Source organism: Berghia stephanieae, chromosome 2 (assembly GCF_034508935.2).
Source record: "Berghia stephanieae isolate SIO BIC M18660-M18661 chromosome 2, UCSD_Bste_1.3, whole genome shotgun sequence".
In the NCBI taxonomy this organism is placed as follows: domain Eukaryota; kingdom Metazoa; phylum Mollusca; class Gastropoda; order Nudibranchia; family Aeolidiidae; genus Berghia; species Berghia stephanieae.
In genome coordinates, this window is record NC_088361.1 from 38,020,089 (window position 1) to 38,043,470 (window position 23,382).

The 23,382-nt window shown below is 36.6% G+C and overlaps 1 protein-coding gene across 2 annotated transcripts in view; it reads left to right on the forward strand.

Annotated features, from left to right (window-relative positions):
* Window positions 1–23,382, forward strand: part of LOC144964827 (serine/threonine-protein kinase 17B-like) — a 37,862-nt gene that overhangs the window by 8,470 nt on the left and 6,010 nt on the right. For both annotated transcript variants that reach the window (XM_078899483.1, XM_078899484.1), the window contains exons 3-7: window positions 5,167–5,379; window positions 20,865–21,003; window positions 21,456–21,582; window positions 22,608–22,656; window positions 23,021–23,200. In XM_078899483.1, the coding sequence (XP_078755609.1) occupies window positions 5,167–5,379; window positions 20,865–21,003; window positions 21,456–21,582; window positions 22,608–22,656; window positions 23,021–23,200 (708 nt within the window). The remainder of the gene's footprint in view (window positions 1–5,166; window positions 5,380–20,864; window positions 21,004–21,455; window positions 21,583–22,607; window positions 22,657–23,020; window positions 23,201–23,382) is intronic.

Sequence of the window (23,382 nt, forward strand, 5' to 3'; positions counted from 1 at the left end):
GCAAGGCTGTAATCCCGAGCAGCTGTATTGACACGGCACGACCCCAAGGAGATTGACCGATCGGCGGGCGGACCGGACGATTATAGAACAGGGATGGAATGGAAATATTTCGCTGACTTTTATTGTGCGTTTTTTGTCAATGGTCCATAAATTTGATTCAAGATAATAATACTGATGATGATGATGATGATGATAATAATGATAATAATGGTTGTGCGGCTATGTGGTCTTGTGGTATGACACTCGCTTTCGGGTCGGAAGGTCATGGGTCCGAGCCTCGCTCGGCGCATAGTTGTCCTTGGAAAAGACCCTTTACTCGCATTCTCTCACCGTACTCAGGTGCAAAATGAGTACCTGGCTGTTAACAGCGTTGTCTCTGTTGGAAAAATAATTGTAATATCGCCTAACAGGCGTCATGTCTCGTTCTACATGTTATGTGTTGCTGTTGGCCAGGGACCCTTGTAAAGCGCTTTGAGCACGTTTAGTGGATATTGCTCTATATTTAAAAAGCTCAATAATAATAAAAATAGTGATAATAATAATGAAAATGGAGAGTGTGCTTTCATGCAATTTCTCTTAAGATTTTTATAATGTGCGGAAACATTATGTTGAGCAGGCCCAAACATGAATTAATGGATTACGAAGATGTACTTGTATAGCTATGACTTAGAAACATTTAATGAACAGTATGACCTGTTGAGGTAAATTTTCAGAGTAGTTTCAGTTGGGATTATCGGAGATTTGTAGGGAGACTCCAGCTAAACAACAGAAAGCTCGCATCGACGGCATTCAAACCAGCATTAATTCGAGTATCAGCGGATCTCGTTCTATGGTCAATATACCGCCGATTTTGATTGCACACTGATAAATTAAAATTCCCTTTATTTATACCATAGGGGAAATTTGTCTCTAGGGTATATTCCAAGGGAAGACCGGAATAACCCAGGAGTCCGCCGCAGTGCAGCGCCGCAAATTGAGCTAGGGTGAGGTGACTTGCTCAAGGCCACACAGCGCAGCGGCGGGTGATCGAGCTCGGCACCTTTCGGGTACGAATCAAAGACCGTACCGCTGAGCCACGCTGCCCCCAAGAATGACTTTATACGCAAAACATTGAGCAAGTTAAAGGGTCCATCACTTGTCAAGAATCACGAAACCCGAGACTTCAAAGTAATCTTGGTTGTGAGAATATTTGGTAAGTTGGCTGTTATTTTAATCGTGCTACATAATGATATAAAGTAAAAATTTTCTGCCCAGTTTTTGTAAGCACGACATGAATGCCTAATGAAAGGGAATTCACAAACTCCTTTGACATATCTTATTGGCCGCAGAATTGCCTTATAATGGCAAAACATACTTTTAAAAGAATTGCCAGATATTTTTTACTCAAAGTCCCAGGTTTATTTTTATTTATTTATTGGGCATGGGGGGGGGGGGGGGGGTCATCAAAATTAATCGATACCGTGTTATAAACATTGGGCAACACAGTCGTTTTGTCTGTGTATGACTTAATAAGGAAATCAAAAGCCCAACAAAATTATCCTTTATGTTGTGCAATATCCGCCGAATGTGTTCCAAGAACTCTACAGAGTGCAGGGGGCACCGTATTTTTTGACATGACGCGTGTTTTGTGAATCGCGAAGTCCCATGTTTGAGGGGTTTTGCCGGGATGACGGTCATTTATATCGATCGATATTTGAAGGACGAGTTTTCTGGCCAAATTTTTAAAACATGGTTTTCCAGGATACGGAGGGTAACTGGTTAAACGAGTCCTTTCTACACACCAATTGCAAATCAATTTATCCGCCATAGACATTGATCATTTTTAATTAATTAGAAGAAAAAAATTCCCTTCGTTCATCACGCCGGAGAAATTTGTTTCGAGGGTCTATTCCAAGGGAAGAATGTTAAACCCAGGCGTCAGCCGCAATGCAGTGCGGCAAATTGAGCTAGAGCAGCGCAGCGGCGGGTGATCGAACTCGGTACCTTTCGGGTACGAAGCAAAGACCGTACCATTGAGCCACGCTGCCCAAAAATCTTTGTGTCTCCATTTTGCATCTCATATTCCACACAATGAGTCATGATGAATTATTGATTCATTTTGCCGCCGTATGGCATTCATCATGCTTAACAATAATGATGTGTGTATTAGTATCACTTTGAAGCTCTTGGTTTTTAGGTGCTTGTTACATCGTGCATAACCGATTGATTGAATCGTTAAAGCATTAGAGATACAGAATTGATACCAATTTTATTGACTGCTGGATTTTTAAGTAAGTCGATGTGAAAAGGAAAAATAATATAAAAATAATGGAAAGCACTTAATGGCGCTTTCAAGTAAGAAATATACAAATATTAAACTCCCCATTGTGCAAAACTTGCAAAGGAAGATGTATATCTTGACTGACATACATTGGGGGCCAGGTGGATAGGTATCTGGACATCTGTTACACTGAAACTCCACTATAACAACATACTTGAGCATTTATATAGAGCAATTTCCACTAGTCGTTACTCAAAGCGCTTTACCTAGCCAACAGTAACACTTAACAAGTAGGACCGAAGAAGAAGAAAAGAAGAAGGACGAGACATGACGCCTGTTAGGCGATATTACAATTTTTTTTTCCAACAGAAACAACGCTGTTAAAGGCCAGATACTCATTTTAGTCCTGAGTACGGTGAGAAAATGTGAGTAAAGAACTTTTTCCAAGGACTCAACTCTGCCGGTCCGATGGCGAGTGTCATACCTCAAGGCCACATAGCCGCCACAAATGAAGCTTATGTATTTTTCTTCCTGAACACAATATTTAAACTCATAATGAAATATTACAAGAATATCTGGTATACGCATTTCGAACCCGAGCAGACCAACAAGAGAGGCCTGTCGATCATGGCAAAAGTAAACGGGCTTTTACTTTGGGTTTATTTTTATATTTGGGTTTTAATTGTAGCGTATCGTCTTGTAACAAAGTCAAGTTTTAAACTGATCGTGGTAAAGCTTTTGCCACCCCCCCCCCCCTTCTCTCTCTCTCTCTCTCTCTCTCTCTCTCTCTCTCTCTCTCTCTCTCTCTCTCCCTCTCTGTCTCTCTCGACCCAGATGTGATTTTTGAATTATATTTTTTGATTTGATTAATTGATTTATTGATTTGTTTATTTATTTATTTATTTTAAATTACGCACCTATCTAGATACACATCGTAGCAGGTCTGATAACCTAACGCAATTATGGGCTTGATTTAGCAATACTGTTGCAATGAACAATATTTTGCGTTGCTTTGGGGAATAGATTTGGGTAATCAGACCTGCAAATAAGTACACGTCGATACTTATCATATTATGAGTATGGCTTCATGCTCATCAATCAAAAGTCTGCAGTTATTAAAATAAAAATAAAAATAGTAAAAAATAGAGAAATCAATGGATAGATATTGAACTAAAATTAATCAGTTAAATAATGTGGCTGATTAGCAAGAGTGCGTATAATTAAGATGACTTGATAACCTCGGTACTCTCGTTAAATGATGGGGTGGGGGTGTGTGTGTGGGGGGGGGGGGGGGGGGGAGTAGTGGGTTTATAGTACTCAGATGTGATTATATGCTGGAGGTAAGGCACTGACAGATATTATGTTATTATAAAATGAAGGTTGACTAAAGGGTGACTTATACGGTATGAGATGGAAGTTTGGTTCCATTGCAGTATGTGTCCTTTAACTGGAAAAATTATGGAGCAATGCCTAGTATACTGAAGTCGGGAAAACACATTAATTGCGCAGTATAAATATGCATTTCAGTGCATAACTAGCATTGTTCCGCAGTCCAGTCAACCGTTGGATCCATAACCCCCTGCAAAATCAAATTTGAATATCTCGTGTAAAACCCAACTTCAGATATGCAATTATCCATTCGAATGCTTCTCCTCATAATAGATGCCTTTTTTGTTGTTTGTTTGTTTTTTAATTATATGTTATGAATGCTGCGTGTTGAGTGCAAGTTATTTATTTAGTCGGGGCGGGGGGGGGGGGGGGGTGCACAGGATGCATTTATATAATGTAGTTAGTGTCTACTGGACAATATCGTCAGAATTATGCATTATTCATTATTGATACGCGGGAGAGAGTGAGAGAGTTTTTTCCGTCTTTTGTCTGAATGAATGGCCGTGACTTTGGTCGTGACGTCCCGTTGCCGTTGGCTACTGTTCTGAAATATGATTCCAAAATGATTGTCCTCACTGGCTGTCCAATTCCACGCCTCATTATGTTTTGTCTCCGAGATAAGAAGTCCTATCGGCTTGTCAAATAAATTCCTTATATGTATGGGGTTTCAATCTCATTCTCATTGTCATCATCTTTATCTTCTTCCCCATTTTCTGCCTGCCGTCTTCTTCTTCCTCCACCTCCTCCTCCTCCTTCTCCTCCACCTCCTCCTCCTCCTCCTCCTTCCTCTCATTCTTACTGTGTTCTGTTTTTTTTTTTACTTATGTTTATATGTTATGTATTTTTACATTTACACCACACCCTCCCACTTTCTCTCAGTGCGTCCAGTCTCTTTGATTTTGTTGCTACGTCAATTCTGTTTGGGCGGGTCACCAGTCCATTTAAAGCTCGGATGCCTTTTTTTTTTGGGTTTAAATACATCATTGGGTCAAATTCATAATATAACCCGCTTCAGGAAAGCCGACTTGCACATCTTGGAAGTCTTAAGAATTTTTTTATTTATTTTTTTTTTTTTTAGTTTAAAATTTTTTTTGTCAAGCTTGAGCATCATCTTTATTCATCGGTGTTTGAATTAAATATTTCTGAGTGTGACTTAAATGAAGAAGAAAAGAGGCGTTTTCATAATGTACAACAGAAAGCACAGACTTTTCAATTTTTGTATACTTGTTTCTGAACTCTTTCACTCTAACACATAATATTAGACGCAGCAGATTATTTGTCAAACAAAATCCGTAATTATGAGGCGAGGGCATGATTCAACGGGAAGTAATCATATTCGCCATCAGTAATCGTATTCGCCATCTATTAGCACAGCACTTAATCGTATTCAACATTAATGCTAACAGCTTTTTGGCGTTTTATGCAATTTGTGATCTTTATTTATGTTTGAATACAAAATTACTACTGAAAAAGCCTTCACACATTTACTTATTGTTTTCTCCTTTTCTTTCATTCAGGGGAAAATTTGCTGTAGTAAAGAAATGTTTAAATATAAAGACAGGGGAGATAGTTGCGGCCAAGATCATCCGCAAGCGACGCAAGGGCAAGAGTTGTCGCGATGAGATCCTGAGGGAAGTCGTTATGCTGGAATTTGCCATGACCCATCCACGATTGGTCTCTCTCAGAGAAGTCTTTGAAACCAACACAGAACTCATCCTTGTCACTGAATAGTAAGTATTTTATTTTAAATGAGAGAGAGAGAGAGAGAGAGAGAGAGAGAGAGAGAGAGAGAGAGAGAGAGAGAGAGAGAGAGAGAGACTTATATTACACATTCACATACATAAAACATTATCCTCAAATGTATTGTAGATAATTACAGTTTCATATATTATTGTTGTAGATCATTACAGCCAGCAGATATTATGTCACGCCGTTTCATTATGAATAAAGAATGAAAAACTCATATTCATGTAACACCTTGTGTATTGTTTAATAAGGCAGAAATCACGATGACCGGGCAACAGTTGTTGGTTCGAATTGAATTGGGGTATAAAATCAAATGGTGTCTACCTATGCACCATGTGAATTTTTAATGGCGGAGATGGCGTCTTGATTCGCATTGAGTAGGGGGTGTATTTTGTATCAGAGATTATAATTTAATTGTGCCCTTAGCATGTATGGTTAGAATGGTTGGATTGATTCATATGTGCGCGCGCGCGTATGTATATTTGTGTGTGTGTGAGTGTGGGTTTTAAACTTTTTTATTATTTTTTACATATGTGCGCGTTGATAACCTTTTCGCTACAGCAGTTTTCGTTGTTGGATAAATTTAACAAGAGAGAGAGAGAGAGAGAGAGAGAGAGAGAGAGAGAGAGAGAGAGAGAGAGAGAGAGAGAGAGAGAGAGAGGGGGGTGGACAACTATTATTAGTTTAGAAGAATGTACTGCATGGGTTAATCATATGACAGATGTAAGATTATGCCTTAATTTGTTATTTTAGGGAGGGGCTGTTACTGTATCATAAAAAATTTAACCCGGAAGTAGATGCTTAAATGCTTCTTTGCTTCCCTAGTCTTATACATAGTTGGAAGTTTTCAAAGAGAATTGGTTTGGTGATACTTATCAATTAAGTGTTGGTTGCATGGTTAGACCTGCCCCGAAATAATGGGATTGATGTAAGTTTAATTATAGTTTCCTTCTTTTTCATGATTAAATTAATAAATGATAGAATAGCATATTAAATGATATTAAATATGACCAGGAATTTTAATTTCAAAAAGTGTTTTTAAACAATAGGTCTTTTCCAGTTTTGGTACCTTTTTTGTGAAACCAAATAATAATAGAATTGTATTTCAGTTGTTCACTGACAAAACGGCTTATTTGTTATTTGGTCATTTCCACCCCATCCCCCACTCCCCCTCTCAAACATCGGTGAATTAAATTGATCCTTTACTTGTCGAAACTTTTTGTTAATGTTTTTTTTTTTGGACAAGTTGTGCATCCTCTTATTATATATATATATATATATATATATATATATATATATATATATATATATATATATATATATATATATATATATATATATATATATATATATATATATATATATTCGTAGCAAATATTGCATTCGTTTAAACTGAAATACGGGCGTAAAGTCAGTATACGCATAGTTGACGGACCTTTCTATTATCATGCCCATCTTTGAGAATTCCATTCCGGAATGCCCAAAGGGATTCGAACACGTCATCCTCTTGAAGTGAGTTGTTTAATCACCTCGCCACTGGATTGTCCCGGCTTTACTCTTGTTGTGTAATGATGAAATGTCCACCCATAAATGATTTAGATCCATGAAAGAATTGAAACGACAATAATAAACCCCTCCTCCTCCTCCTCCGCCAACACAATTGTAACTTTTTATGGCATTTACACAATTGCTTTTGTTTCTGAGGCTATTTAATGAATTTTGGTTATATATATATATATATATTAAAAAATCTTAACTTGGGTTTCCGTGTGGGCGAGCGATTGTTAAGCTGTTCCGATGAACCCCTTTTTATCTGTTTGTTTAAGAAGCAGACGTCTTGGTTTTAGGTCATGGCTGGAGTCTCTTCCGGACAAGAGAGTGTTGGATTTGAGTCCCATCTGGTGCCTAGTGTGTTTTAGTTTATCATCTTTCCGATTATGTTTGCGGCTATAATATAGCTTCGTGGTATGACACTCGCTTTCGGATCGGAAGGTCATTGGTTCCAGTCTCGCTCGGCGCATAGTTCTTGGTTCTTTACTCACATTCTCTCACCGTACTCGGGTGTAAAATGATTACATGGCCGTTAACAGCGTTGTCTCGTTAGAAGAAAAAAAAAATGTAATTTCGCCGAACAGGCGTCATGTCTTGTTCTACATATTACATATTGCTGTTGGTCAACGACCCTTTATCAAGCACTTTGAGCACGTATAGTGGAGATTGCGTTATACAAAAGCTCAGGTTTAAGTTTAAAGAACAACTCATCTGTGTGTTTCACTTTTGGTTGGGTGGAGTTGGAGGGGGGGAGGAGGGGGGGGGGGGGGGGGTCGTGCATGCGTCGGAGTATTAGGTACTCGGTGGCCTCTGGCTGGGTACTGGGGTTTTTGCTGATTTTGTGTACTTTGTGAACTTTTCTCGTTTGTCTTACTTTTTTCTCATGCGCCTTTAAACCGTTTCTTACATTGTCTTAGGCGCCCTTGAACTGAAAGTGGTTTCATGTTTGAGAGTTTTTTGTGAGTCATCGATATTTATTGAAGGACGTGTTTTCTGGCCAAAATTTTAAATATCTTTTGTTGTTTTTTTTTTGTTTGTTTTGTGTTTGTGTTTTTTTAAATTAATTTTTGTTGTTGTTTTTTTTTGTTGTTGTTGTTATTTCTTCTTCTTTTAGTGTACGGCAATGTTAGACCTCTTTTAAAAATATTTCGAGCAGGAGGGGGTTAAAAACAAAGACCAAACTAATTACCGTCGTTGATCATTAACTTTGAAAAAGAATTTCGTTGGTCTTGCGACTTAAATACAATTTTGAATTTATTCTCACTGTTGCACTAAAATTGAATGATGGGAAAATCATCTTGATTACCCATTAGATACAGTATGTGTGTGTCATGTATACTATCCCTATTTTCTTCCGCAGTTGCACGTCTTTCCCCTTTCTTTTTATGACCTTTTTGTCGTGATTTGAAAAGGTCGCGAGAGCTCGCGCCGTCACAACTCCTTGCAACGAAGACAATAAAGACAAGAGGGAATATCCGTAAACAAGTTATTTTTGCGAAAGTAACTTCCAAGGGTTCTTTTTCCTAAAAATCATAAGACATTGAAATTTTATTGAAAATATTCATTTTTTTAAAAAGTTTGATTCTCTGAAATTACTTGGAAAAAAAAAAGTTCCTTACCATTCTTAATAATTTATCGCATTTTATAGAAGAATAAGATGACAATACTTTAAACCACGTTGAAATAATTGTTCATTTTTAACCAGTTTAACTGCCGTACTCTATAAAGTCATGTATTTAAAGATTTGGGATTTGGCCAGAAAACTCACCCTTCAAATATCGATCGATTTACATGACTCTCATCTTGGTTAAAAACTCTCAAACATGAGACTTCGCGGAAGTTTGAGAGTTTTTGCCAAGATGAGGGTCATTTAAAACGATTGATATTTGAAGGGCGAGTTTTCAGGCCAACTTTTTAAGTATGTGTCTTTCCAGAGTATGACTACGGTCCTCAACTGGTTAATTTAGCTTTTGTCTTTTTGAGCTTTTATATAGCGCAGTATCCATTAAACGTGCTCAAAGCACTTTACAAGGGGTCACTGTCCAACAGCAACATTTAACATTTAGGACAAGACATGACGCCTGTTAGGCGATATTATAATTTTTTCGGACAGAGACAATGCTGTTAACGGCCAGGTACTCATTTTACACCTGAGTACGGTGAGAGAATGTGAGTAGATGGCCTTTTCCAAGGACTTAACTATGCGCCGACCGAGGCTCGAACCCAGGACCTTCCGATCCGAAAGCGAGTGTCAAACCACAAGACCACATTGCCGTTAATGGATGGATTTCTCTTGAAAGAATTGGAAATGATAATAATAATATTATTGTAAAATTGGGAGGTTTGACTTCGATGCCTTTTCGATCTCGCCGATGTTTTCATTGTGGTCGATCGGTGCTGCCTCGTGTTCCCTTTGTTAACCTGTAGCAAACACGGTAATAAGTCTGTGTTGATTCAACCTGCTTCTGTTGCTGGTGGCGGTTTTGTGGACTTTGCCTGCCGGGGATTCAATATTATGTATTGCTATTGTTATTAGTTCCATTTGGTTTCAATGACTGCCTGCTGCTGCTGACTGCTTGTTCCTCCTGCTGAAGCCGTGATTTTATGTTTGACATCCATTAACTTTACTTCCGTGGCGTTAATAAAATGATGTGTCGTTTTTACCATTTGTTTTCTAAAACGAATGTCCCGGGCCGTTCTTTAACAAAGAATTATTATTATTATTATTATTATTATTATTATTATTATTATTATTATTATTATTATTATTATTATTATTATTATTATTATTATTATTATTATTATTATTATATGTGTGTGTTTGAAAAACCAAATTCATTCTAGATAATGTGTAATAATATCAAAGGATTGATAATAATATCATATCGAGTAGCATACGCAACACCACAAAATATATTGCTCTATCTTCTTCCCTTCCACCTTCCTTAGTTCCGCCGCACCGCGTTCGTTTTTAAAATACTTTATTTCCTTTTATTCTGAGATGAAATCACCAAAAAGGAGGAAGAAATTAAATTAGACAAAAAAAAAATATAAATAAATAAATAAAAACAAAAAAAAAAAACAAAAAAAAATAAACAAAAACACACACAACTAAAGGAATTAAAAAAAAAATCATTGCAAAAAAGAACTAACACCCCCACCCCCTTTTCCCCCAACAAAATACAAAAAAAAAAAAAACACAAAAAAACACAAACAAAACAAACAAAGCCCTTATTCAAAGCCTCCTTGTACGACTTCATATTTAAAATATCATTCTGATGACGTACAATCAGATCACAGCAGAAGCCTTTCTTGTGATTGAATTGTAATGTATACCGGAATGTCAATCCTATAAACTGCCATACTGTAAACGAACAAACAAAATAAAACAATAAAAAAAGTGTATTCAAATTTTCTTCCTTCAAATATCGATCGATTAAAACGACCCTCATCTTGTCACAAACTCTCAAACCTGAGATTTCCTGTGTCGGAATGACTGTGGCTTTATTGAAATTTGAGGAATCTGAATTTAGTTTCTTCAATTACTGTAAGAAAAAAGAAAAGAAAAGAAAGAAAAAAAATTCATAACAAATTTTTCTGATCTTTTTCACAATTCTCTTCATTCGGCTCATCCCGACATAATGATATTGGGGGGTTCAATCCAAGTTTGACAAGGGAAAACAGAATTCAGTTATTAGACGATCGACATTAACACGTTATCTGTGGTCCACTAGATTGGCCAATCTGACATCGTGCCGGCCTCCCTACAAATAGAGTGGTCCCTGCTAGAGGCCGTCATTTTGCTTTTATTTTGGTAGCCAACTGTGGAAAAAAAATTAAAGCAGGTATCTCTCTCTCTCTCTCTCTCTCTCTCTCTCTTTCTCTCTTTCTCTCTCTCTCTCTTTCTCTCTCTCTCTCTATCTATCTATCCCTCTCTCTCTCTCTTTCTCTCTCTTATTTCTTAGCTCTCCCTACTCGGAAAAAAGAGAATAGGACAACATATTTAATGGTGCAAAACGGTTGTCAGAGTTGATTTTCCACGAGTCGCCGAAAATTGTTACGTTAAATCAAAATCTAAAAACCAGTATTGAGATATTTTAATCTTGTGCTTGAAAAAGCAGATTTGCTCGTTGTAAATGGCTTGTAATTCTCTCGTATCTTATCTCCATGAAACTATTTCAATTTTCAAATTTCTCCCGAGATACGACGTTGGTTGAGAGAACTTTTCGTTCGTTCGTTCATTTATTAAATAACACGTATCGGGAATATTATGTTGTTACATATTATTATGTGGTTAGTTCATGATGACTCCCGTTATTCTTAACCTGATCACTATGTCAACTTTAGCTCACTTGTCGGATGTCAATTATTGTGTCTGCACGTCAGACTGGTGATCTCTCTCTCTCTCTACTCTACTCTCTCTCTCTCTCTCTCTCTCTCTCTCTCTCTCTCTCTCTCTCACACACACACACACACGATATATATATATATATATATATATATATATATATATATATATATATATATATATATATATTATATATAGAGAGAGAGAGAGAGAGAGAGAGAGAGAGAGCACTTATGCTACTGCAGTTGTCTCTCTAATTAATAACTGGGTCAAAGTTTTTTGCGATTACCTGGAACAACTTCTCAAGGATGCGTCCACTTTGCTATACAGATTGCGCAGTGTATTAATAGTCATGAAGCAGATTAACAGCAGTAGATCACGATTATATTCCACTTTAATTGATGGTTTATATTCTTATTCAGTCCATTCAATTCAGATGTAAGAGAACCTTTGGCAGTGGTTTATCTTTCTGATAAAAGATTTTCCAAAACTTAAATTGTATTTACCTGAAAAACAAAAGACATCAACAAAACAAAACAAAAAAAACAAACAAGCAAAACAAAAAAATCAAACAAATTTCAAGGATGCTTTTCTTATCTCAGTTTAGTCTAAGTACTATTCTTAATAATTATAAGTCATAATAATGATCATGACACCAGAATACGATTTCAGTCTTACTTGATTGTGCGGCTATGTGGTCTAGTGATATGACATTCGAATTTGGACTGGAAGGTCAAGGGTTCGAGTCCCGATCTGAGCTGTGCATAGTTGTCCTTTGAAAAGGCTCTTTGCTTAATTCTCTCACCGTATCCAGGTTAAAACGAGTACTGGCCTTTAACAGCGTTGTCTCTGTGGGGAAGAAAAGTTGTAATTTTGCCAAACAGGCGTCATGTCTCGTCTTTGTACGTTGAATGTTGTTGTAGGCTAGGGACTCCATGTAAAGCGCTCTGAGCACATTTATTTATTGGATATTGTATATATAAATGCTCTTGTTTTTTTTTTTTTTTTTTTAGTTGTTGATGTTGTTGATTGGTTGGTATTTCTCTATGATAACCGGTATGAATAAGAACTTTTGGTCATGGTTGTCATACAGTATTTAAAAAAAAATCAATTTTCTATTCTTTGGTGACTTGTGGAAGGCAATTAAATTCTGTCGTCAATTCTTCGATAACGAATATTTGCATTGGAATGAATTGGAATTAACTCGTTTTATAGATTTACTTATTTCCCCGCTACCACCCCCCCCCTCTCTCTCTCTCTCTCTCTCTCTCTCTCTGTATGTATGTATGTATGTATGTATGTATGTATGTATGTATGTATGTATGTATGTATGTATGTATGTATGTGTGTGTATGTATGTATGTATGTATGTATGTGTATGTGTGTGTGTGTGTGTGTGTGTTTATGTTTTAATGCCTTACCCTCTGCGCAGTTTCATGCTTTGACTAAGGAAACATTTCGGTTGCAAGCTAGATCAAGAATCTGTTCACTCAATCAAGGAGTGTATATGCCTAGGAGGGGAGGTGTGGGGATGCCTAGCCTATTTGCATTTACAAATAAAAAATTCTTTGACTTCGAGGTTTAACAATGAATTTAAATTATCATATCAGGTTAATTAATAAGTTTTATTTAGATTTTTATTTTATTTTATAATGATATTACTTAATTTTTGTTTTTATTTATTTATTTTTTATTTTTGTTGTTGTTCAAAAAGAGTAAGTCGCGAAATTATTTTTACATCTGACAAAATAATAACAATAGCTTATTATAAAAATATCAAACAGGGATGCGAAAATACAACGGCTTGAACATAATACATAATAATTAATTACCGCCCATATGTAGTAAATTATAACAGCACAGATCTGTCATCCACATAGGGTGCTGTTATGCTTTTAACAGCAACCTCAAATTGGTTCCTGGATTCTATTCAATTTATTTTAAAAAAATCTTGACTCTGAATAATTTGTCATCAAGTCGCCGTCCGGTATATGCACAAAAATTTGTTATTGTGAACCCTTGCCAAATACGTAATAATGTGACTTTTTACAAAGAAAGCTGTATGAGTAAATGTGGGAGGTTGATACTCCTGCACGTATCATCAGTGCATACTTTCAAAACTAAGTTATGTTCTCAGAAGTTTCAATTCAGGAAGGTTAGGCATTTCAATAGGCGAGGCCGTTGCCTCTGCGTTTCATTGTCAAAGAATAGCTAATGCCCTCTCTCTCTCTCTCTCTCTCTCTCTCTCTCTCTCTCTCTCTCTCTCTCTCTCTCTCTCCCTCCCCCCTCCCTTCCCCCTCGTTTTCACAATAACCTTTTTTTTTTTGAACGATAAATGGTTAAACATTACTGAGATTATGAATTAATGTTCTTACACGGGAGTGTTCACCAATTTTTTTTTTTTTTTTTTTCTTAAAAAGAAAAACCTTTAATAGATGAAATCATTCAGAAATTATTGACGCAATTCCAGAGGGCAATTAATTATAGCCACCGGATGACATGCCCATGTAACTCTTGGGTGTGTGTGGGGGGGGGGGGGAGGGGGGTAGGAGGGGATCATTGGGGGCCCGATTTTTAATTAAAAATATGTGGATTTATTAAAATGCAGGATTGACGAAGCAAACCACAAAACCACAGATTTTTAATTCAATATCAGGTCCCAATGATCCCCTCCTACTCCCCCACATACACACCCAAAAGTATCGGGCAGACAATTGGATATTACAAATGACTAATGATGAGGAAATATGCGACTTACTCGTCTCAAAGCGGTATTATGTCGGGGTGGATCTGATCATTCAAATCAAAATTGAATTATTAAGTCTAAAAATTCTGAATGAAAATAAAGGCCTTTTGTTGTTGTTTTAAGAATGGGTTTTGTTTGTTAAACTTCAAAACAAATAGATAAATAAACAAACTTTACATTACCTAATTATCATCAATTCGGCTATATTTTTAATGTTCTCCTTCTAGTCCCTTCCAACACGATTCTAGATCGACGTTGTTATAATATTTTCGATGTAGATCAGGACTGATATAAATTACAGGAACTCTTTATTTATTTTTTTTTTTTACTCTGTACTTTCCCTCACCTCTTCTCCTTCTCTCTCCCTCACCCCTGTTTCTCAATCGCACCTTCTCTCCTTCCTTCCTTCATTCTCTCTCTCTCTCTCTCTCTCTCTCTCTCTCTCTCTCTCTCTATTAAAAAAAAAAAAAACACCCAAAAACCTCTGTGCTTTCCCTCCCTTCTGCCCAGCCTCGTCTCTCCCTCACGTCTCTTTCTCTCACTGTCCTTCCTCCCGCTCCCCTCTCTGTTTCTCTCCCTCGCCCCCCCCCCCCCTCTCTCTCCTCTCTCTCTCTCTCTCTCTCTCTCTCTCTCTCTCTCTCTCTCTCTCTCTCTCTCTCTCTCTTATTATTGTTTTGGTCTACAATTATATCAATATGTGTCCATCTTTCTCAACCCTTCCCTGTCCAATTGTTTCTTTACTCGACCTTACCTTTCTGATGTGCCGTTTTGACGTTCAGCCTTGGCACAAGCTAGCAGTCCTAATCGATGCGGACAATATTACGTCTTCCACATTCAGAACGTATCGTAAACTCAGCTCAGCTACTCACATGTGTTAACAACACAGTATGGTTTCCAGTGCTTTTCATTCGTGAATTACTGGGTGGGGTTCCTACCTCCCATAGTGGGCAAGGAGGTACTTATTGTGTCTTCTATCCCCCTATATTGTTTTCCAACTTGCATTCTGTCTTTGTCTTGGAATGAGATTGCTTGGTTTTGTCCTGGCTCTGGTCGGGGTCCTGGCTGGGAGGAAGACAGTCAAATGCATAGTTATTGTTTTGGGAGATGATATTTTTTTCCTTGTAAATCATCTTTCTGTTATGTATTATTATATTTGTTATAATTTATAATGTAAGCATTTGAGTGTGTTCCTCTTAGTGGGGGCCGTGCTTGTGTCCGGATGAGACTTATTGGTGATCTCAAACTAAGTACATTGAAGGTATGCTCTTGGAATCTACATCTGATCCCTATTTGTTCCCAGTTCCCTTTGTCTTACTTTTTCTTGGATGCTTTAATTGTAATTCTATAACTTTTTACTACCCCATTTTCTTCCTTTTTACTGACGCTGATATAACCTAAATGTGTTGCAAGCGCCGTAAAACCCTTAAAAACAAACAAAACAAAAAAAAATTCGTGAATTACTTAATCACCTGTTTTTTGTGTAAAATTGGAATTTTAGATACGATACTGGAAAATCAATGTGAATATTGATGATGATGATGATGATGATATAAAGATAGATAGATAGATATACAGATTGAGAGAGAGTGAGAGAGAGAGAGAGAGAGAGAGAGAGAGAGAGAGAGAGAGAGAGAGAGAGAGAGAGAGAGAGAGTTTCTTTCCTTATTCGTGTTTAGCCTTTTTAGGCATAGTTCGATGTCACTTTTAATCAGAAAGTATATCTTATTGTATACACATAGTGTGACATATCAGCGGTGTGAGTGGAGCCGTGTCGATGCCGTTACCGCTCTCTGTGAAACGGGGCCAAGTCTGTAGTTATAAACAAGAGATTATGATTTTGAAAGAAATCCAGTCTAACAGGGAAGGAGTTAAACCACGTAGGTTTATGATCTATGTATTTCCTATCCGTATCCTATACAGGTGTGTTATTGTTGTTGTGGGCATTCCTGACATTGTCAAGCTCTGACCCTTTCAGACCTCTCGCATCTCACGCTCATAATAGTTGGGACTTGCCAATAGCTTGTTAGAATAATCTCATCGCTTACGTGGGTATCATGATACTGTTTATGTAGGATTGATGGGCGAAAAGGTGGATGAATGGGTGGGTTTATGGATGGATGGATGACTGGCCGGGTTCAGATCATGGATGGAGGGATGGATGGATGGATGGATGAATTAATGGTATTAAACATAAAAAAGGGATTTTGATTGATGATTTGTCGTTGAAAAAATTTAAAAAAAAAATGACATACTGTTTCAATGTATACTAAATATTTAAGAAAAATATATTTTTAAAAATAAAAATAATAATAAAAGAAGACAAAACGTTTTAATCCCATACATTAAATTAAAGACTTATATTGCGTAAACTCTTTGTTTTATCTTGCTCAATACGCTTCCCAGTTTTCCTCAAGGATTTTATCTGATAAAATTTCTTTGTTCTATTCGGCCATGTCCATGAGCAGAGCGAATTTGTTTGTTTTGTTTTGCTTTGTTTGCCTTTTTTGTTCTTTTTTTTTTCCGACTCATGGATATGATTTCGTTCCGTCTGAAGGCCATTGATTGGTCAATGTATAAGATTTATCTTTTTCTTCCTAGTCTCCTTATTGCCTCGTTTAAATTCAGCCTTGGCATAACAATACAACAAATGATAAATTGAATGACTGCTTGTGATTAAGCTGTGAAAAGGGATGTTTGATACCATACCTGACAAAGGAGATATAACATTCGAAGAAAAATCTATTGCCAAAATAAGAAATAGAGTAATAAATGTGAAAAATGAAATAAATTTGGGAAGACTTTAATGAGCCTAGCGTCAGCCGCAGTGCAGTGCTTCAAGGGAAGCTAGGGCTAGATAACGTGCTCAAGGCCACATAGCGAGGGAAAAAACCCTGCTATGCCTAGTTCGGTTATACATTATACACGCCTTTTTATATTTTATCTTGTAACAATATCGGCGCTTCAATTTATCGACTGTGCTTCTTCTTCTTCTTCTTCTTCTTCTTCTTCTTCTTCTTCTTCTTCTTCTTCTTCTTCTTCTTCTTCTTCTTCTTCTTCTTCTTCTTCTTATTATTATTATTATTATTATTATTATTATTATTATTATTATTATTATTATTATTATTATTATTATTTCTTTCTTTTTTTTTTTTTTTGTTCTTTTTTTTTATTACTGCCGTTGTTACGGAGCATTTGTTTTTATACGCATACTTCACATGCTTCAATGACTGCGATGACCCATCAATTAGGTGACATCTGTCTCTCTCTCTCTCTCTCTCTCTCTCTCTCTCTCTCTCTCTTTCTCTCTCTCCCTCTTTATGTATGTATGTATGTATGTATGTATGTATGTATGTATGTATGTATGTATGTATGGATGGATGGATGGATGTATGTATGTATGTATATATGTATGTTTGTATGTATGTATGTTTGTATGTATGTATTCATGTATTCGTGTATGTATGTATGTATGTGTTTGTATGAATGTACGACATCCCGCTGTTCACTCACTTGTGATGTTGTAACGTACCATTTTACCTGTTAGTGACTTGTCGAGTTGAACCCTGCTTACTAAGCTTGTAGAGGGCGCATTCCATTCTGTACACAAAGCGCCTTAGGTACACAATCTTGATATTATAGAAGTATCGTTGGGCATCGCTTTTAGTGCTCAAACAGTGAATCGGACGATGCTTCACTCTATCGTTTGGGTTTTGCGATCGACTAAATTACGTATGTAGTGAGGTTATGCCTCATACTCAACTCACAGTACGGCTATTTGGTCTAGTGGTATGGCAGTGGCCTTGGAATAGGAAGGTCCAGTGTTCGAGTCCCGCTCATAATTAAGTCCTTGGAAAAGGCTTTTTACTCAAAGTATCTCATCGTGCTCAGGTGTAAAACGAGTAACGTTTTATCTGTCCGGGGGGGGGGGGGGGGGGGGGGTAATAATATTGCTTAACAGGTATCATGTCTGACATTTTAAGTGTTGCTCTTGGCGAGGGACTTCTTGTTAAGCGCTTTTAGCACGTTTAGTGGATATTGCGCTATATAACTGCTCTAGTACCCGTTAATATGCTAGTATTTATTATTTGTCCGGTCTACACGATATGAAATAAATAATGATATTTATGACAATCCTATGATAATCGATTTAAGTAAGTTTTATGGTAATCCATCGCCCCGTTGTTACCGTGGCCAGGTCGATGGTAACAATAATAATTATAATACGACACGCCTCAAACTGACAGTTGAGCTAACGATTATCAATCCAGCTAGCTTCCCAAGTCCGGACTCATGTTACCTAATTTATAGTCAATACTTGGGATATTGTATATATACCGATTACAAAAGAAAATGTTTATAATTCAAACTAGGGAAATGAATGAAATAAAAACCACCACAATAGCCGTGAGGCAAAGCAAGGCTTTTATATAGAGGATATTTTTATGTTTCTAATTTTTTTTTTTTAACCGATTCAAAAGAGATGATCGTTTAATAGATTAAAAGGGATTTTTTTTTTTGTAATTCAACTTTATATAAAATTGAACCTTAATATCCCACCCTTGGACAATATATTATGTTTGTTGAGTTGAGAAACCCAAGGGCCATCTCTACAATACAAAGGGGAAGTTCTGTATTGTCGTTGATGTTCTCATCAGTTGGACATTGCTGTGATAGGAAGGAGAGAGAGAGAGAGAGAGAGAGAGAGAGAGAGAGAGAGAGAGAGAGAGAGAGAGAGAGAGAGTTGTGTGTGTGTGTGTGTGTGAGAGGAGAGAGAGAGAGAGAGAGAGGAGAGAGAGAGAGAGAGAGAGAGAGAGAGAGAGAGAGAGAGAGAGAGAGAGAGAGAGAGCGAGCGAGCGAGAGCAGTGATTGGATAGTTGGGTCTGTTAGAAAAAAAAACACTTTGAGGTAAACTAGTGTCCATTCCAAAGGGTAGTAAGCAATTGCAATTGCCTGTTATTCTGTCTCAGTGAACTTTATGGCTCTCCAGGACTATTGTACAAAATTTGTGGGTGTTCTATTCATTCTTTGCAATGTTGACCTTTCTTCTACTTCCCTGATTCAAGGTTTTTCGTTGTGTCATCATCTCTTACTAACTCCCTGCCTCGCGAGGTCCCGCCAAGATGAGGGTCATTTAAACCGATAGATATTTGAAGGACGAATTTTCTGCCCAAATCTAAAATAAGTGTCTTTTTAGAGAACGGAAGTTAACTGGTTAAACATCTTGGTAAATATTTCTGTGAGCTTAGCTGTGCCTATCTTGTTTAACACCTCCGTCTCCTCACCATCTTGTCACAAAAATAAGTTCTTGAGTTTGTTTAAAGTGTGACTGTTACTTTCCTCTTTTCCACTATAGGTATTAACTTTTCAGTCCACAGACAATTTTCGATGATGAATTAGAATCCAGTTACCTGAACGTTATACTGAAGCCTGAAGCCGTTGCCGTAATGATTAAAAAGAAGAGAAAAAAATAGGGACAAAAGGGATATTGCCATTTGGACTATGCTTTATTGATTTTTTAAATATTTTAATTTTGTATAGACGGTCTAGAGCGTTTCGGTATGTTGATCTCTAACAGGATTAAAGTAGTGGTGTGGGGATTTGGAGAGGTGCTAATTCATGAAGACATTTTCCTCATGGATTAATTTTCAAGTTGTAGGGAGTAGTTGAAGTCTAAAAGTAGACCGAAGAATTCTATCCTCTTGTTTGCTTTGCTTTGACGGCTGTTGTAGTAGTTGACATTTCATTCATTTACTTGTACTTTCCTTGTTTGGCTCAAATATCATGTTCTAAACTTACCGTTTTTGCATATAGGCAGGTAAGATTATTGGTCGTCTTACGTGCGGCTATGTGGTCTAGTGGTATGACACTCACCTTCAGATCAGAAGTTTCGGGTTTGAGTCCCAATCTAAGCGGCGCATAGTTGAGTCCTTGGAAAAGGCTCTTTACTCTCTCCTTACTCTTGTGCAAAATTAGAACCTGGCCATTAACAGTGTTGTCTCCAAAAAAAATTGTCATATCTAGTCCTAAATGCTAAGTGTTGCTGTTATGCCAGGGACCCCTTGTAAAGTGCCTTGAGCACATTTAGTGGATGTTGCGCTATTTAAAGTTGTTTTTTTATGTTAGAACAAATAAAAATATAAAGGATACTCTTTTCCCTTCATCATAGCTTAATTTGATGGGTTGTAAGGTCCAAGTACTCTCATATTTTAGGATTAGAAGAGGAGGTAAACTCCTCTCGAATACATAACTGATGTTGCCCTAATTAAACACTAAAAGAAATCTGGGGTGGCCCTTTTGTATAGCTTCCCTGATTTTGGAAAGTGACGCAATTACGAGGCAGATATTGACCCCAGCTCCCTGGAGGGGCATCGTTTCTTTTGTGCTGGACGAGAAGCTTCCTAGGTTCTGTACATGTAAGAGGAGACATTGGGTGGCAGCTACCAGACCACCGCTAAGGACCTACCTTATGGAAGCCAATCTGCATCAGACAATGCGGCTACCACGTGATTGCATAACAGTTCATTAGTATAGAAAAAAATTTGCAGATGGGAAGATCATCATAATGCTATAGTATAACCATTAGCAGCTACTGCTGCCCAGGGACAGAACACAAAAGTTTTGCAATCTTTGTCACTCATCTTTTCACTGATCACATTCAATCGCTTGCCATTTTTAGAATGCAAGAAATAGCACGTTCATCATCATTTTAATAATGGTTTTGAACTTACAGTAATTGAAGAACTTATGAATAGAGTTACATCTGACCTAATGGGCTTTTGAATGGCACTTATTGCAGCTAAGATTATATATTTCTTTGATTTCAGCTGTTCTGGGGGTGAACTATTTCATGAATGTGTTATCAATGAGTCTTTTCAAGAGGATGATGTACGCAAGTTGTTGGTGCAAATCCTGGAGGGCCTTGCTTACCTGCATGACAACAATATTGTACACCTGGACCTTAAGGTGAGATTGTATTTCATTTCTTTTATTTCTTTTTTTAACAATGGAGCACATTTCACCTGAAATACAATGCAATCAAAATAAATGCTCAATGAAACAGAACTAACCAATTTAAATGTGAATCAATGTTTGAATATTAAGTACGAATTTTTTTTAGAAAAAGATGATTCTGTTTGGCTTACTTCATTTATGTATGCTGATTTTCATACAACAGGAACTTTCAACCGTTACTTTATTTAAAGAAATCAAGAATTGTATTTATTTATATATTCATTCATTTATATATAAAGTTAGAGACTGTTTTACATATATGTAATTTTGTTTTTTGTCTCCACTTCGTTTAAGTTTGCAATTCAGAAATCATATTTTTGGACAAATAGGTAAATGAATAAATAATTTGAAAATCTTAGTTTTCTAGTAGCTGAATCCAGTAATTCATCCTGTATATTCCTCAGCCACAAAATATATTGTTGACAAAACCTTTTCCTCATGGGGATGTAAAAATCTGTGATCTGGGGTTTGCCTGCCTGACAAACACAGGAGAAGATATCCGGGACATCATAGGAACTCCAGACTATGTTGGTAAGTATTAAGAATCGTAAGTTGGCAAGGTGTTTGATGTTTTAGTGAACCATGATGCTCTTTAAAAAATCTGTCAATTTTCTGCCTCATGTGGCAAAGGAAACAACAAAACAAGTAGGGAATCATACAAGATAAGGAAAGTTGATCATGTAACACATCTTAACTAGTACTAGTTACATAACATTGCCTTTTAGGTCCCAGGGTTTAATTTTTGAGCTAGGTTGTCAGTAAAAAAGAAAATTGGCATTGAAATTAGGATAACATGAAATGTGCACATCTCCCCAAATTACGTTTTAAGGGGGTCATATTAGCCTGTGTCTAAATGTCATTTCAATGCTGTGACATGTGGCACATTTTAAGTTATAATGAACAACTATCATCGGTTTTCCTAGTTGAATAGTAATAAATGATCCAGAAATTTTAAAGTATGCAGACCTACTTTTACGAAAAATTCATAGAATTACGAAATTTTGCCTCCAATTTCAGAACTTCATGAGCATTTCTTGGCAATTAAAATTTATGGAAAATGAAATTTGATGACAAGTACATAATATTAAGGATTATGGAGTGTTATTTAATCCTTGTGAGGGTAAATTGTTGATTTTTAAAGTCAACTATGGCAACTACAATTTTTATCTCCCAAAAAAATACGAAATTTTAGAGTTTCAAGCAGGCAGGTCTGAGTAAGCTATTGAGAACAAATTGCTGGGGTAAAGAGATGATTTAAAATTAGGCAGTATTCCAAATTCATTACGTTTTACTCAATTCATGTACAAAATGTTTTTTCTTTGATTCATTTTTTTTCTAATTTAATGAATTATCATTTTCAAACAACTTTGTTTTCGCTTCACATGTGACCTGGACCACTTTCTTGCTCATCAGTTTTGCTTCAAAGTGCCTGAATTGTTTTTTGATTATACATCCGTTATTTTTTCTCTCAGTTTTCTGATATGTATATAAGTCAGGATTCATTTTTTCGCCACTTAACTGATTTTTCTTTTTTTTAAAACACATTTTATTCACAGCTCCTGAAGTCTTGGACTATGAGCCCTTGAATATTCAAACAGACATGTGGTATGACAATTAGAATACATATTTATATCACAGTACATACCTTATAATACACCTCTCTTTCTATTTCCATTGCAATATGAATAATTTTCTTTGTTGAACCCCCTCCTCTTTCCTTCCTCATTAGCTCAATTTAATTTGCTTATGAACGGTAGTAAGTTATATTTTCTAACTTCTAAGGCATTGTATTTTCTTTTATACTTTTTTCGATTTTTCTTTTCTTTTCTGTTTTATTTTTTTTTAAAATAATGGTGGTTGACTTGTAAATAATTGACAAAAAAGATTACTTGATTATCTGAAATGTTACTGGATCTTGTTTTTTTGATTATGTCCCTCTTTTGACTTTTCTTTTCCTTTAATTTTCCAGGAGTTTGGGTGTTTTGACGTATGTCATGTTGACAACATGTTCTCCATTTGCTGGTGATGACCAGAACGAAACATTTTGCAACATCACCCAGGTCAAACTGGACTTCCCAGATGAACTGTTTGGACACATTAATGTTTTGGCGCAGGATTTTATTTCCAAGCTGTTAATTAAGAAACCAAGGTATGGTCAACTACTGGTTGCATGGTCTCTCACGTTCAAGCATTGCACGTTCAAATAACAAATTAATGGACTTTAAGGGGTCCAGTAGCTCAATTGCGGGAGCGTCAGACCAACCCTTGTTCAAAGCCATTATTAGAAAAGAAAAAAAAACCCAAAACAATTAAAGCTTGTGCGTTTATATA